The sequence below is a fragment of the Mycteria americana genome, chromosome Z (assembly GCF_035582795.1).
Source record: "Mycteria americana isolate JAX WOST 10 ecotype Jacksonville Zoo and Gardens chromosome Z, USCA_MyAme_1.0, whole genome shotgun sequence".
NCBI classification, from domain to species: Eukaryota; Metazoa; Chordata; class Aves; order Ciconiiformes; family Ciconiidae; genus Mycteria; species Mycteria americana.
This window is the reverse complement of record NC_134396.1, coordinates 23,857,565-23,873,144: the sequence shown is the minus strand read 5'-3', so window position 1 is coordinate 23,873,144 and position 15,580 is coordinate 23,857,565. Positions and strand designations below refer to the sequence as shown.

Sequence of the window (15,580 nt, the reverse complement as noted above, 5' to 3'; positions counted from 1 at the left end):
ATGCACCAAACAGTCAAATAAACAATATGAAGATACTTAGAAGACGATGAATAACAACCATCATGGATTTAAAAAAAAAAATTATCGAATCTTGTGGTTAGGTAAGATGTTATATATCTTGCCATCAAAACTGACAATTCTTGCAAGTAATCCAGGGTAACACAAACTGAACTAAACTATTAATAAGAGGAGTACTGTCAGACCCTCTTACTATGGTGTTCCTGCCATTTATCAAAGGTGTGCTGTCAAGGAGGAGAGACAGACCAAACTGGGTTCAGAGCAGCCTGTCTTTGGTCTAGGACTATTCGACATTTTCATTAATTACTTGCATGAAGGAAGAGAGACAATGAAGATGCAGAAAGAACTAGAGAAAAGATGCAGAGAAATTTCCAGATGGCATTAAGGAGGAAGGGACTGGAATTATCTTGGAAGAGCTCAGACTGATCTTCAAAAATTAGGGAAATTATTTCCTACGATTAGGAATAATCAAAAGCACAAATACAAGGGATGTCTGGCTATATAGAAGAATCTGGGGTTGTAGAAGATCACAGAATGAGATAGATAACAATATCATATTGTAAAAACAGGCAAACATACGGGGAGAGATACATGAGAATTTTAAGTGTAAGATATGTGAAATTTTTCTTCTGCTGGGAACAAATAAGGCCTGCAGTACCATGCCCAGTTTTGGACACCACAATTCAGGAAGGAGGAATTCTGTAAAACAGTAAAAAGATTTATCAAAGATATAGAAAATATGACTTACAAAGAAAGATTGTAGAAATGGCTGTTGTTTTATACAGAGGCAAGAACTTGCAGAAGTCTTCAGCTATGTAAAAGTAGCAGTAAAGATGAAAGAACAATTTTACACAATCAGTGTGGGACAAAGAGCAATGTGTTTAGACTATAGAAATGTATTTTAGAATCAGAAAAGATTTTTTAAGAGCAAGGAAAAGTAATCACTGGAATAGACTTCCCGTAGAGGTTACGGGATCCTCACTGCATATTGGATAAATATCTATCAAGAATAACTTCAATATGGCAGGAGAGGTAGATCTGCAAAGATTAAAAACCCCTAGTCTGTTTTACAGGATCTCATAATTATGACTTCTTTATAAATAGCAGAAAACTGTCAATTTGGGGTACTTAGGAAGTGGTATGTGGTATGATAAGAGGACTTGATTGTGATCAACTGATTCAATCTCCTTGTCCATTAGACTAAATTATACATTTATACCGAAAAGATTCTTATGTCAGTTCCTTTAAAAATCCACTTGACAGTCCTCACATCCGAGGAATTCGGTATTCTCTCACCTTGTGAACTCTCCTGTGATTTCTGAAAGATTTGCCAAACTTTTCTCTCCTCTCCCCCATTTAGGAATTCAGTTTGCAGTGGGATTCCAACCTGTTCAGCCCTTAATGGAGAAGTTCTTTTAGCCTTTGGAAACCATTTTTTTTCCATTTGCTATCAAAACATCCTTTTAAATAGCAGTATCTTTGGCTGCATGAATAGAGGGATTCATGACCTTATGTCAGATGCTCTTCTGTTGAAGGCTGAAGCCAAGCTTAGGTTTAACCTTAAATTTTATTCAAGGTCAATTCAGAGGTCCATTCAGAGGTAAGAACCTGCATGTGCTTATTTGTAAGCTCCACACTTCCCATACAGAAGCTACTGTACATGCACTAGATGTTAAGTTTGATTTACCTTTTTAATTGATAGATCAGTATTTCTGAGGAGAAGCCACTTCTAACACTGACCTGACTGAGAGTTTTTAATGACATAGTTAGAAAAGCCCATTGATCTGATTAGAGCTCAATCAGCTGTAGCTCAGGCAACACGTCTAGCATCCACATTTAATAGCTGTTCTTTTCAACTCCTCTTGATGTAATTATTTAGCTTTTGCTATTTCATCGTTCGAGTTAGATGTACTCAATAATACACTAGATGATTGCTAACTGGAGTTCTTGATGGGGGGAAATTACTGCAATTTTAAATGAATTGCAATACACTTGAGCTATATACTCAGTTATATTTAACTAATTTAAATATCTGACTTGTTAATATTTAATTTCTTAATAAAGTTTTACGAAAGCTCTGTAAAAATTGTTTTATATATATATAAAGACTAAGGTTAAAATGAGTTGTCTAGGTTCAGTAAAACAGTAGACAAGATTATAGCGGCAAAGCAAAATAGCAAAATCACTAATAGCTATTACATTTGTAGGATTTTGTTTTGTTTTGTTTTGTTTTAAGAAATCAGTAATGTGATGGCAGCTGTATTACAGAGGGAATGAAATATGATGTTTATTTTCTCCCACCATGCAGCATTCAATCACACATCACCCAGCTAAAATTGATTGTGTGTACCTAAAATATATACTGATGACACACTTTGAACTCAAACAGGATTTTTTTGCTGTCCTTGTTTAGGTAGTCTGACTTGCAGCAATTCTGATACAACTCTGCAATAATATCCTTTTTAGTTCTGGCATGCTTAATCCAGCTTTTGTTTATCCTCACATTTCCAGTTCTTCTGAGAGTCTTTTACAAGTTGGCAAGTGTATTTATTGAAGTCATCTGACATAATTACATTCTTATTATTGCTCATTATTACAAATAAACAAATTATTTGAGATCTCTTGTCTGTATAATCAGATTTATTTGCACAGATGCACTAGTTCAAGACCCAAGATGGACTGAAAATTTTAAGTGTTCCATTCTATCATCTGCGATGCAAGCAGAGTATGCTTGACATTTTCCTCTCTGTTCAACTATGCAATTTGAAGATGTGAAAATACATACAAAAGAAAGCAAGGAAAGATGATAATTTGAATAAAAAGGTGTTTTGGAGAGATCCAAAAGTTTTGCCTAAGTGCCTCAGGGAAAGGTACTCGTAAAAGATTGTTAAGAGTTTTCATTCTACACTTAAAATCTTTAGAACTGGTTCTCAGTTGAGTCTTAGTTTTAAACCTATCTCAGTTTCATAGACATTCCTGCTTCTTAAATGCCTGTGTACTGTGGCTTTTGTTGGTGTCCCGAAGCCTTTTATTAGTGGGTGGCTTGGTGGCTGTTTCAGATGGCAAAGCCCAACTCAATGCCAGGAAAGCGTTTGTTTTCCTACATGCCACTTGATGGGTCTGCCTTAGTGGGCCCTCAGTCTGGTGGATGAGGTTAGTAATGGAAAACATGCACTGAAGTAACGGTATGCTTCTCTTCGGGTAGGGGTAGGTCACATCAAACCATTTGACATTGCCAAGCTTAATGTATGAAGCAAACCAAGCATGGGACGGGCTTTTCACTCACTCATCTCACACGCCCATACACGATCACCTGAGACCAGCCCCAATTATCAGCCCCATGCGCCAGCACAGTTAAGCCCAGGGAACCACCTCACTCCTTCCCGTCTGCCTCACTGCAGGGCTTCTAAGTGGCAGCTCAGTTCCGACGTGGAGCAGCTCCACCTCAGCCACATCCTGCCTCCGTGTGGTGCTGGACTTTCACATTCCCTTCCATATGCCTCTATGCTGGATCGCAGCACAACGTGTTCACGCACTGCTCCCCTCCCATCTTAAAGCAAGGTTTCACCTTTGCCAGCACAGTCACAATCCTCATTGGCCTGCTCCAAATCTTCATACTCTTACCAACCTAGTGGGAGATGCTGATGGACCATCTCTGGAGCCACAGGCCCCCAAGGGCCCTACAATCCCAATACAGGAGGCTAAAGCTCCTCCAGGGCAGCCTCCTTCTTCCATATCATATCAGTCCTGTAACAGCATGACTGTCCAGACACCTGCAACATGGGATGTCCCAAAAGCCTTTGAAAAGAGGCCGTGAAATTCCCGTATCAACTTCTTGTAGCCTTTGAGTTATACACCTTACAGCAAAGTAATAACATCTTGCTTAGTCCTGAGAAATGAAGTAAATTTCTTGCTGATGTACAAGTATTATTTATTTAGCTCTTCTCCACAGATTTGAAATTTAAGTTGCACCTCATAAAGGATGCTTTTCTGCTTTCCTGAGCAGAAATACTGTCATGAATATTGGATGCTATTCTGCTTTCCATTTATCATTCATTTCTTCTGCTAAGAAAAGAATATTAGTCGAGAGCATGGATGCAAAAAGTAGGGAAGCTTGATTCCAGCTATCCATTCATCAGACTGTGTGTTCATGTTCTAAATACAACCTCATGCTCCAGTAATCTGCAGTTTTGGGTTAGAAGCTCACTTATGCTTTCTATAGTTTTTGCTGATGTTCCCTAGCAATTGCAATTTAGCTCAATTAGTTCATTTTTTTTTTAACAACAGCATTACAAAAAATGAATTATCTATGCCACCTGCCACAATCTTCACCACAGCCACAGTGCAAAAGTATGCACTCCAGAAGGGTGAGCCCAGGGCTCGCAAAGACCTCACAGAAAGGTTCCCTACACAGTGCCCTTGCAAACGCTTGGCTGTCACACAGCTGCTTAGAGACTCAGGAATCCTCCTCCCCTTATACCTCCAGCTGTGCCTGGCAGAGCGAGCAAGCCTTGCTCCCAGAGCTCCAGATTCTATGTGCCTTGGGATCTGTGCATGCATTGACCCAACGGCAACAACTGTGAACCAGAATTACTAGCTATGCAAACTCCCTCCAAAACCCCCTTGAAGCATGCAGCTCTTGTTTTTGCCTGCTGTGACAAGGCAAACGCCTCGAAGGGACAAAGACATCACAGGGACTCCCCACACAGAGCATCCTGCCAGCTCCTGTGCAGCAGTGCAAGCGGATGCTGCGCAGGTAGAGAGGCAGATCCCTGCCGCGCTGGGCACCAGCCTCCCCGCTGCACCAGCAACTCGGGCATGATGAGGCAGCGCCAGCAAGCACCGCACTGCCCAGGCCTCCTGTGTTCAGCTTCCTGTTTCTTCTGTTAAGTGCTGTCAAGCTTCCAAGTTAGTATTACTTCAAATGTAGCTCGAACACTTTCTTGAAGGCATTTAAGTAGCGCTACAGCTTTACAGATACTCTAGGAAGGAGTTAAAAAAAACCAACCTGGTTTATGACTGGGTCGTGTCTTTCAGATTTTATTGCTTATTGCAACCTTTTCCAGATTTAATTCTTCCAGTCCTGTTTCTTTTGACCTGTTCGCATCAGCAGTATCTGGCTCTGTGAATTGTGTGCATGTGGTTATTATACACCTGGACCCCCCCAAGTTTTCCCTTTCAGACCAATTTTGTTTGGCTTCAATATGAGGATTTTTGCTTCCTAGGCTGCTGTTTGCCTTCAAATTCCTATTTTCTAGAGTTATACCGTGTAGTGTATCACATGCTTCACACGAGGGCAGTCACAAACAGGTTGTATGAGAGCAGCTACCTCCTGTACAAACACAGGAATTAACACAAACAGAAATCACGCTTGCCCCTGTAGCACCAAGCTTGTTACTCATGTGCTACACAGTCCCTTTATACATTTCAGATGAGAAACTCTGGAAAATATATGGCAACTCAATGTGTACACACACGTACTTTCTCAAACCAAAACCTTAATCTGGTTTAACTCCAGAATAGGACATACTACCATACACTAGTTTCAAACCTCTCAGGGTGCTCAACTTGTTTTCACAGAGTCTCAGAATAAACTTGACAAATGGAATAAAGTTGCATTGGATGAAGAATTCCACTGAGTTAAATCTTCCTCTACAGAAACAGCGTAAGTCAGAGGAGAGGCAGGTTGCTTAATCAAAAAAAAAAAAAAAAAAAAAAGTCTCAGGTAAGACTTGGGCAGAATGCAAATGTCAAAATTGGATCCTAAAGTAACAGCTCCGTGACCACCCAGACTTTCAGTAGCAATCTTACTTTGTTGCAGAGGCCAGTATCTGACTTTTTTTAGTAAGCTTACATGGATGTAAGCTTCTTTTTTTGTAAGTTCACCACAAGTTTCACATCTTTATAACACAAAATGGAAAAATACTTAGAGGAAACGTAAGTGATGTACAGTTGTTTCTATACATGAGTTGCTCTGTTATTTTTGACTCATGTTCTTCAATGAGCTGAAGTTTTATGGCACAGCTCCATATGGAAAATGCAACTGAATACAGAGAAAAACAGACAGGCAGCAAATTAGCTATTGCAGTCTTGCAGAAGTTTAAGGTAATAACTCAGTTTTAGTATGTTATTCAGCCTCATTCCCTGAAAAAAAAAAAAAACCAAAACAACAAACCCAATACAATACAGTTCATCAGAATTCAGTAGCTGCTGTGCTGCAGTATTAATTTAGCGAAAAGTTCTTGGACGCTTCTGCATTGCCCAAAATAGTCACATAGAACTTGAAGCATTTTAAGCTCTACCTTGTTGTTCTGCTTTTAGTAGTATTACTTAGCTGTAACCTTAATATTTAATGTTTCTGCACCTGCTCATAGTGATTGGCATTACATCTATTTAGTTGTCTGCATTTCTAGGGCAGACTCAGCTGGGTCAGTACTCTGTAACAGACAAATATCTGAACTAGTATCTGCTGCCTTGGTTGCTTTATACAATTAACATAATTAGTTTATATTTTTTTTCTTTTAAATGCCTTCCTGAATCCTTCCTGAAATTATGACATATTTTGGGGTAATCTTTGCAAATACTGGAAATTCTTCTTTCCTTATTACTATCTACAAAGAATGTCTCACTTCGTCTGACTGCATTTTGACAGATTTCTAAACCGGAATTTCAGAATTCATTAAAACCACCATGAGTATTTTTCACAAAGGAGAACATCACACTACTGCGTAATATGAAAATGAACTGAAGGCTGTATTGTCCCATACTTTATGACATGGGGACAACATGCTTCAAGACATTATTACATCTCCTACAGTATTTTCTTCTTCAAACTTTTTCATTTTCCCAGAAATCTGTTTTCTAGAACAAGTAAAGATCCCCAATTAAAGTAGGTGTTGGGAGGAAGAGCAGGAACACTACCTATAGTAACCTTTAAACTTCATTGGGATGGTATTTTCTCACATAGAAGAAAATAAAATCTTCAGGCAATCTGCTCTGAGAATAAGATGCCTTTTATTTGTGGGAAGGGCTAACTGAACTAGCTTAATTTTTACTTCCACCACAGTAGAGTAGCTTAAGTATGTATTTGCATGCTTGTACTCACATGCATATTTTCCATTTTGCCATAGTACTTCTCAAAATTTAACAACAGCATTCAACTCAAGCTAAGTGGTGGTAATTCTCATGTAAAGTTACAAGAAAGTCATATGAAAAGATGACAAAGTAATGCAAATCAAGAAGTAGTTTCATAAGAATTTGTGTTAGAAATTCTAAAGAACTGTAGTCTGATAACATGCAATCTGTTAGCGGTCCGCATCTTACAGGCTTGCTTCTCTCTAAATACTGAAAGTAAAGGGAAGTGCTTCTTCATCCCAAAATAATTAGCTTAATGAAAACTTAAAAAAAAGAAATTAAAAACCCCCAGTCTTATTGTTAGGGAGCACCCAATATACTACCTTTACTTTGGTACATGTAAGTTCCTTCCAAAAGATAAACACTACATATGGCTATTCTGGGAAGGTCACAAAGTTGTAAGTGCTGTATTCCACCCCTTGAAACAGACCAGCTCTCTTCAGTAGCAATTTAAACACCAGTAATTAATTTTAGGTATTATATAAAAGAAAATCTTGGCAGGCATGTGCCATTCATTGTATTTAGTTATTTTATTTTCACTATCCAAACTCAAAAGCAACGAACAGTTAGGTTTCAGGTATTGATACACAGTTTTCTAAAAAATATCCCTTTCATGTTCTCTTCAATAAACCATGTTTTCAAATGTTTGCAGTCCAACCACAAGTAGCAGGTGTCTTCCTCCCCTCCCCCCACCCCCTCCCCTAAAGGGACTTTTTCTACTTTAATATAAAGTATTGTAAACCTCTTACTCAAAAAGCAAAATTCAGAAAAAACTTGTTAGCCAAACACCTTTTCAAAATTGCTGTCTGGCATGGCACAATCTTAAGCAGTGTCTTTTGGTATTTTAATTCTTGTATTTTTCAGTCATGTTAGGTTTCTGTAAGTATTTTAGATTTAAGGCAGACAATACACAGTTTAGAAATGTATTAGCACATATTTGTCATGGTATGGCATTTTCAGTAGACATGAGTTTTTCACAAATCATTGTGCATTTCACATTTCAGAAAGCTTCTTCAGTGTTGAACATCAGCCTTTTTCCATCAGTCTTGTTGTTCTATACTTCTACTTTTCCTCTCGGAACTCTATCCTCCAGGTGTTTGTGGTCATACATTCCTGAAAAGCTTGCTTTCTTTACACAAGAGTTACATTTCTTCTTACTTCATCCAGTAACATATTTTCCCATAAATTTCAAGGCAGTTGGTCAACATCTCAACTAAATGCAACAATTAAAAACTTAATTTCTGGAAAAAAATTAAAATAATTTTTACATATCTTTTTACAGTTATATTCATCTGTATGTGTAGTAACAATTATCTCAACTATGGAAGTTTTTAATCAATACTAGGACTGGACAAGAATATGGGTTTCTCTTCCTGAAAATTCGTTACTCCCCTGCTTACTACATGACTGTTGCAAGGTTGTGGAATATATTTAAAAACTTATTTTGAAACTTAACATATTGATACTGATAGACAACAAACCAATATTATACTAGACAATACTTGTTTGCAGAGATTCTATAAGATATATTGTGCACTTACAGAAAAACTCTTTCATTTCAAATATAAGTGCAAAGCAGTAGTTAATATTTTAATTCTACATCGTAGCAGCAGTCATGTATGCATAAACCAGCACTTTTTCTACAAAAAAAAAAAAAAAAAATCACAGCATTTTGGATAGCATAATAATTACACTAAAGTATGACAAATGCAATGCCAAGTGAAGAAAGTTTCTAAAACAAAGAACTGAATCTGTTAATACAAAGGCTATATAAAAATATGGCGTTATACAATGCTACTGTAGATCTGAAAGCATTCGAAATGCAGTGGGTTTTGTTTGCTTTTTAAAAAGGTTACTACAATTGGCAGTAGCAAATTCAGCAAAATCACTGCATTTACACCCTCAACAGCTTTTTGAGAAAACCATTTGGTCTGCTCCAGGACCTAAACATTGACGCTGCAGATGATCACACATCCCCCGAGAGTCCTAAGCGCTACTTGGTCCCATTCACCCAGCTAAGAAGACTCATCCCGAATGATCAAGCCCTTTGCACAGACAGACTTGTTACAAAAGACTGTATGTTCCTGACCAACAGCACAAAATTATACTGTATTGTAAAGATATGGCTTTCTCTAGAAATTATAAAGTATTAAAGTAAAAAAAATTCCACAAGACACTTAAAGATTATCCTTGAGTTCAGCACTATATTTATGCAATCAAATAGACTATGTAATCAGTCATACTGTAGTAGAACAAGAAAAAGACGTTTTATTCACTTGAAAAAATAGCATACTGGAAGATTTCTTCATTGCATTACACAAACTTCCCTGAGATTTTTACATAAATTATGTTTAGTCTACTATATATTGGAAACCAGTTAGCTACTGAGTGTCATACACTGCAAATTTTACATAATTCCTGCATATGTTATCCAGCTAAAATGCTGTTTCAATGCTTTAAAGCTTTATCTTCTTTTGTTACAAAAAACACATACACACAACAGACTACAAATGCAAAGACATTTTTTACACAAAATTTTAAATCTTCGAAGCAATGTATAGAAATGGTGAAAACAGATGTTAAGTCAAACAAAGCACTTTAAAGTTCTTTGCACCTTAAAAACTGATTGTGAAATTAGTTTTAAAAATTATCTATGCAAGTGCTTGGTGGCAAGAAAACCAACAGAAATAATGTTAAATGCAATAGGCAGAAAGAGGGCTGATGCTGCCCTCCCTATTTAGCAATCTCCCATATTATAAAATCGTAATTTTGTATGAGTGATTGTGGGAGAGAAATATCATAGTGGTACAAAACATTGCTATACTGGCACTATGTTACACTAAGTAAGGAATTTTTTTATTTTTTTTTTATTTTTTAAAGTTGAGGTACTTAAACTTCTGATAACGTGGATGTAGTTAACCACAAATCTTAAGGAGGCCCCACAGTGAAAGTAACTCCTCTGTTTCACTGACTCACCATCACAAAGTTTAAAAATGAACACTTAATTTTAAATACAAATCTAGATGTCAGGTCAGTTTGCCAAGTTGTATATCCCCTTAATTGAACTTCTCTCAGCAAAAGTTCAAGAAGAACAAGCACTGTACTTTGCAAACAATAATGCTTAAGAATAATAAAAACAAACAAACAAAAGATTATTTGAACTAAAAATAAACAAAACTTGCAACTTTACTGCTTTGAGATATGAGATTATCCCCAAGTTTTATGCCTGGAGGCAAAACCGAAGAGTTGTCTTGTCCATAAATTTTTGTTAGACTTATTTCTAAAGCCTAAGTATACAGCATAAGTAATCTGTTCAGGTAGCTCTGATCTCCTTCCAGTTCTCAGTAACTGGGATCATGTCCTTCCCCCTGCTGAATGTGGAGCAATTGCACTTGTAATTCCTCCTTCCAAACAGCCTTATGTTGGATATTACCACAGAAAGAAATAGGAGGTAACTTGGGCCACTTCACTACAAAAAAGACTTGATGTGATTGCAACTGGCCCTATCGGATACTGGGCCACAAGCATTCTTTTCTGTGTACTGGAAGGAAGGTATAAGGTGATCATCTCAACAGCAACGTGAGGAACTGTGAAAAGGAGAGCATTTTCTAGATTTTTAATTCTGCTTTAAAAAATTTCCAATTTATAGATACACTTATGACTGCATGAAAATTACAAAGATGGAAAAAATGAGAGAGCAGCATTTAAAAGCAGTATGTTTAGCTTTTTCATATTCAGAAACAAACTGAAGACACTGCCTTGTATAAAGTGGCTTCATTTCTACTTGTTATCACTGTATCTTCAATTATATAAAGGGAATCTAGTACTTACTCAACAGAGGAAAAGAAGAGTAAGAAAAACTGGATAACATGTTGGCTTTTTCATTTTAAATTAAGATTTTCACATGGATGAGTAGTTTTCTGGCTTTCCAAATTAAGAACAATTTGCTCCCTTTCCCTCAAAATACTTACAGTACATCACACAGCCTATTATATCTCTTTGCATATATTGCTGGCTGATAACTGATTCAGACAGGCACATTAAAAGTTTCTGGGTTACATAACCACTTCTATTTTGTTATACAGAGAAGCCTTTTCTGCATCAACAATGAAAAAATTATAAAACTGTATTAACAAACACAAGCCCTTATGCAACACACAAAACAGGGTGCCAAGTCACTATATACTCAGTGTGAAGACTTCTAGAAGTCTTTTCTGTGCATCTCCATTTCAACAAGGAAATACACTATCTTTTCATCTTTTAATCTCACCACATTTTAAATCACCTCTTTTTTGCATTGCCAAGTAAGGCAAACAATGGTGTTGTAGACTGACCATATATTAGATTATTTTATTTAGAAAAATAATTTCTCTCCCTATTGAGAATTTCAACATGTTCTCATAGTAACAAATATATCCTGATAAAGAAAACCAGCAGGATTCCTCAGTATGCAGATTGAGATAGGATATTTACCACACAGATTTTACTTCCAGCAAAGGTAAGATGCACATTTGTACATATGTCAATTATACACGGCAGACCAAGTACATTTTGTGCTGCGTTCCAACACATCCTCTGAAGGAGGGACAGTTTTCTCATCCACCCATGTTGTCCCTTATATGATCCACTCGCTGAGCAAGATCCCTAAAGGTGGGGCGCTGGGTAACATTATTGTTCCAGCATTCTTTCATGATAGCATAAATCTGGAGAAGAAATAAAGAAAAACGGTAGTAGGTAAACAGATGCTACAAATAGTTAATAGTTACTTTGAACTGGTCCAAAGAACATCCAACTTAACTTTATGCTTCCAAGTAACAGTGGCACAAGAGTGCGTCTAAGTCTTGCTATACCATTCAGTTTATCTGCTTGATCCCACTGACAGCAAGAAGCGAGGATAGCTAGCTCTGAAAAAGCCCTTATAATAAAAGATTTTTTTTTTTTAAAGTTAGTATGGAAATTCACTCAGCTAGTTTTTGAAACTTTTGAGAGACTTATGTTATTTTGCCAAGTTTTTGTCTTCTTGCTTGCTCTTATTTTTTAGAAAGCTCAAAAATGTTTAAAATGACAAATGCTTTACAAGTCTGACCAACAATAAGATTTACAAAGACAGCAATTCTAAATTAAGCTTCCCCTGCAATGTTAACATACACTTCTCCACATCTGTATATTAAGTTCTTAATTATTCTTCATATATAATGAGAAATAAGCCAGAAAAGTTACTGTGCAAACCGAATCCACTTCTAGTAGAAGTAGATTTAAATGATTTTTGGAAGAGATTTCCATTACAACAGGCATTTGGCAACAGCCTTCTCTTTTCCCAAATATGTACCTGATACCTCGCTGCAAAACAACTTGTGAAGCTCTTCACCTGTACTCTTCTCAATAACTTAACCTGGATCATTATTACCAACTTCTCATACTTCCAACAATTTTTTACATGTTGGTTAAGAACAATCTGCACAGCTCCCCGGAAAAAAAGTAGCATTAGCTCCTTACTTTTCAGCAAATCTGAAACTCCTACATTGACCAAGCTGCTACAGACCCATGTCTCAAGCAGCTTGTAAGCTACAGACATCTGGAAGATTTAATATCTGTGATGACTAGCCTTTCAGGATCAAAATGGGAAGAGCACAGCTTCTGACAAGAGAAACATTTCCATCTTGCTTTGATATCCGAAGAAATGTCAGACATTGAAACCTTTGCATTAGTTTGGATACAGTTTCAGTAAAACAGATCATGTATTATCTTATATATATGACATTCAGATTATCTACAAAAAGCCAAATGTTTGCAATTCAACAATTGCTCTACTCATACGTATAATGCAAGAAAGATTGCTTCAGAGATTTCTCTTTTCATTCTCTGTAGACTATTTCTTCTGCCGTGGCTTCCTTGCCCCACCTGTACCATTCTTTCTCTTCTCTGTTAGACCACTTGACCCTGATCTCTCCTCTGTCTCCAGTTCTGAATGGATTACTTCTCGACTTACTGCCAAGTGTGCTTGATTTTAAAGGGATGCAGCAATTGATCTGAGCTGGAACTTATACATGTTAAAAAGCATAACTATTTTACTTACATTCTTTCCCTACTGATTCACCTACCCAGCCCTACCAGTTTGACTCAAGCTGGAGTTCACCCTGCTCTGAAGAACAGAGAACTACAAGACTTAGTAGTATTATTAAAGTATTTTTTAAAACATCTGGAGTATTAGCAAAAACAAAAGAACACTGAATTAATTTGTGTGCTCTGAGGATGGCTTTACATACATATACACTTCAGTATCTACGAAGAACACGAATACAAATCTGAAGGCCCTGAACACACAAAATCTGATTCATATACTTAACTGTGCCTACAGTCTGCAGGTAGCTCTTGGCTGAGAATGCTTGACAGTGAATAATATACATGATAAAGATGGGTATTCCTCTGCTTGAGGAGTGAAGAGCAAGAGAAGGAAAATAATCAAGAGAAGGAGTTCTTTAAATCTTGGAATTAAATGTGAAAAACCTTACATAGATATTGTTATCTGTTAAATGTTATAGACTTCAAAAGAATCCACAGTCCACAGCTTTGAACAAGAATCTCTATAGGGGACTTGCATGGAACAAGTTCTATACACTAATCTCACTACCTTAAGAAATTTATATTTTTGAAATAGAAGCCTGAGTGCCCCAGTACAGCAGTCAGTCATAATAGTCCTACTTCGTATATTTAGAAAGACTACATTCTAGGCTCCTGAGGGAATGCAATCTAAAGAATCAGAAAAGAAATGTGATTATACTCATCATGCAACTGATAAAATAACAACACAGCCATTCCACTTGTATGAATACTTCCATAATCCAAGCAGAACGAAACACAACGTTTGCATTTACCAGGTACTCACCCTGACTGAGCACCTTTCAGATTATAGTAACATATTAATACAATACTTCACCTCGTCAGGGCATCCATCTGGTCTCGGCAGTCGTCCATTATTCTTCAAAAGCTCTATCAAATGAAATACAATCATCTGCCCTTGTTTATCATTCCCAATCATGCGCATGAATTCCTGAAACAGAAGGTCAACTGTCAAATAATTTTTAAAGGAAAAAAACATGCTGCAATATTCTTACCATGGGAAAATTCTTAATAAGAATAATAAATAATAATAAGAATAAATAGAATAGTATATAACAATGATAAAATTATAAATTACAAGTCCAGAGAATATATCAATAATTACAGATTTTTTTTTTTGGTGTGTGTATGAAAATAGAATGATACATACACAGTGTAAAGCAATAAGTGAGAAATCTTCTTAAAAAATGTTGACCATCATCTGATCAACAGCTAATTCTAAAGAGCACACTGAAACATTAAAACAAGATCTTGATGCTCTGAAAAATCCCAGTCAAAACAGAAAACAGATAATATTATACTTATGTATTAAAAAAAAAATTAACAGGATTAATCAGTAACTACAGGCCAGAAACAGTAGCATAATTAGAGCCAACAAAAATGGCTTAGATAAATCTTGCCATCCAAAAATCAACATAACCCAAAAAGTAGATTAAAATCTCACTCTGTTTGCCAGAGATCAAAAGTAAATGAGGAAGTACTATTAACTGAAAATAATTTCTAAGCACAACATAAAAGAATTATTTTTCCTTCAATGCTACGTACATTTCTTTAATGATCCTTGACATGAAAATGTGAAACAACTGTTGGTAGAACATGCAAATGGCCAACGTTGGGGAAGCAATGTGTAATTATAAAGACTATGACAGTTAAGTCATAGTCATATGACTTAAGTCATATGACTTATGACTAAGTTAAGTCATAGACAGTTCTTTGTCTATGACTTAAGTCATAGACAGTCATAGTAATTTCTCCAGTTAGCCTGGAGAAAAGGAGGCTGAGGGGAGACTTTATCGCTCTCTACAACTACCTGAAAGGAGGTTGTAGAGAGGTGGGGGTCGGTCTCTTCTCCCAGGTAACAAGTGATAGGACAAGAGGAAATGGCCTCAAGTTGAGCCAGGGGAGGTTTAGACTGGATATTAGGAAATTTTTCTTCACTGAAAGGGTTATCAAGCATTGGAACAGGCTGCCCAGGGAAGTCGTTGAGTCGCCATCCCTGGAGGTATTTAAAGGACGTTTGGATGAGGTGCTTAGGGACAAGGTGTAGTGGTGGTCTTGGTAGTGTTAGGTTTACGGTTGGACTCGATGATCTTAAAGGTCTTTTCCGAACTATACAATTCTGTGATTCTGTGATTCTGTTAAACAGACCACTTTGGCTAATTGGTAAAATTATTTTTACTTGATACATACCAACAAGATAACCAACCTGATGAAGAGGTGAATGCACATGTAGACTTGATTTATTCAAAGTATATTCCACCTGAGCCCATCGCTTACTCTACCCACTTTCCATTTCATAATCCTTCTG

At 36.8% G+C, this 15,580-nt stretch overlaps 1 protein-coding gene across 6 annotated transcripts in view; it reads right to left on the bottom strand.

Moving 5' to 3' along the window:
• Window positions 1–9,336: 9,336 nt before the first annotated feature.
• The window catches only part of JAK2 (Janus kinase 2), a 94,726-nt gene continuing 88,482 nt past the window's right edge, over window positions 9,337–15,580 (bottom strand). For all 6 annotated transcript variants that reach the window (XM_075488660.1, XM_075488661.1, XM_075488658.1 and 3 more), the window contains 2 exons: window positions 14,090–14,203; window positions 9,337–11,855 (listed from right to left, as the gene is read on the bottom strand). In XM_075488660.1, the coding sequence (XP_075344775.1) occupies window positions 11,748–11,855; window positions 14,090–14,203 (222 nt within the window). In that variant the 3' untranslated portion in view covers window positions 9,337–11,747. The remainder of the gene's footprint in view (window positions 11,856–14,089; window positions 14,204–15,580) is intronic.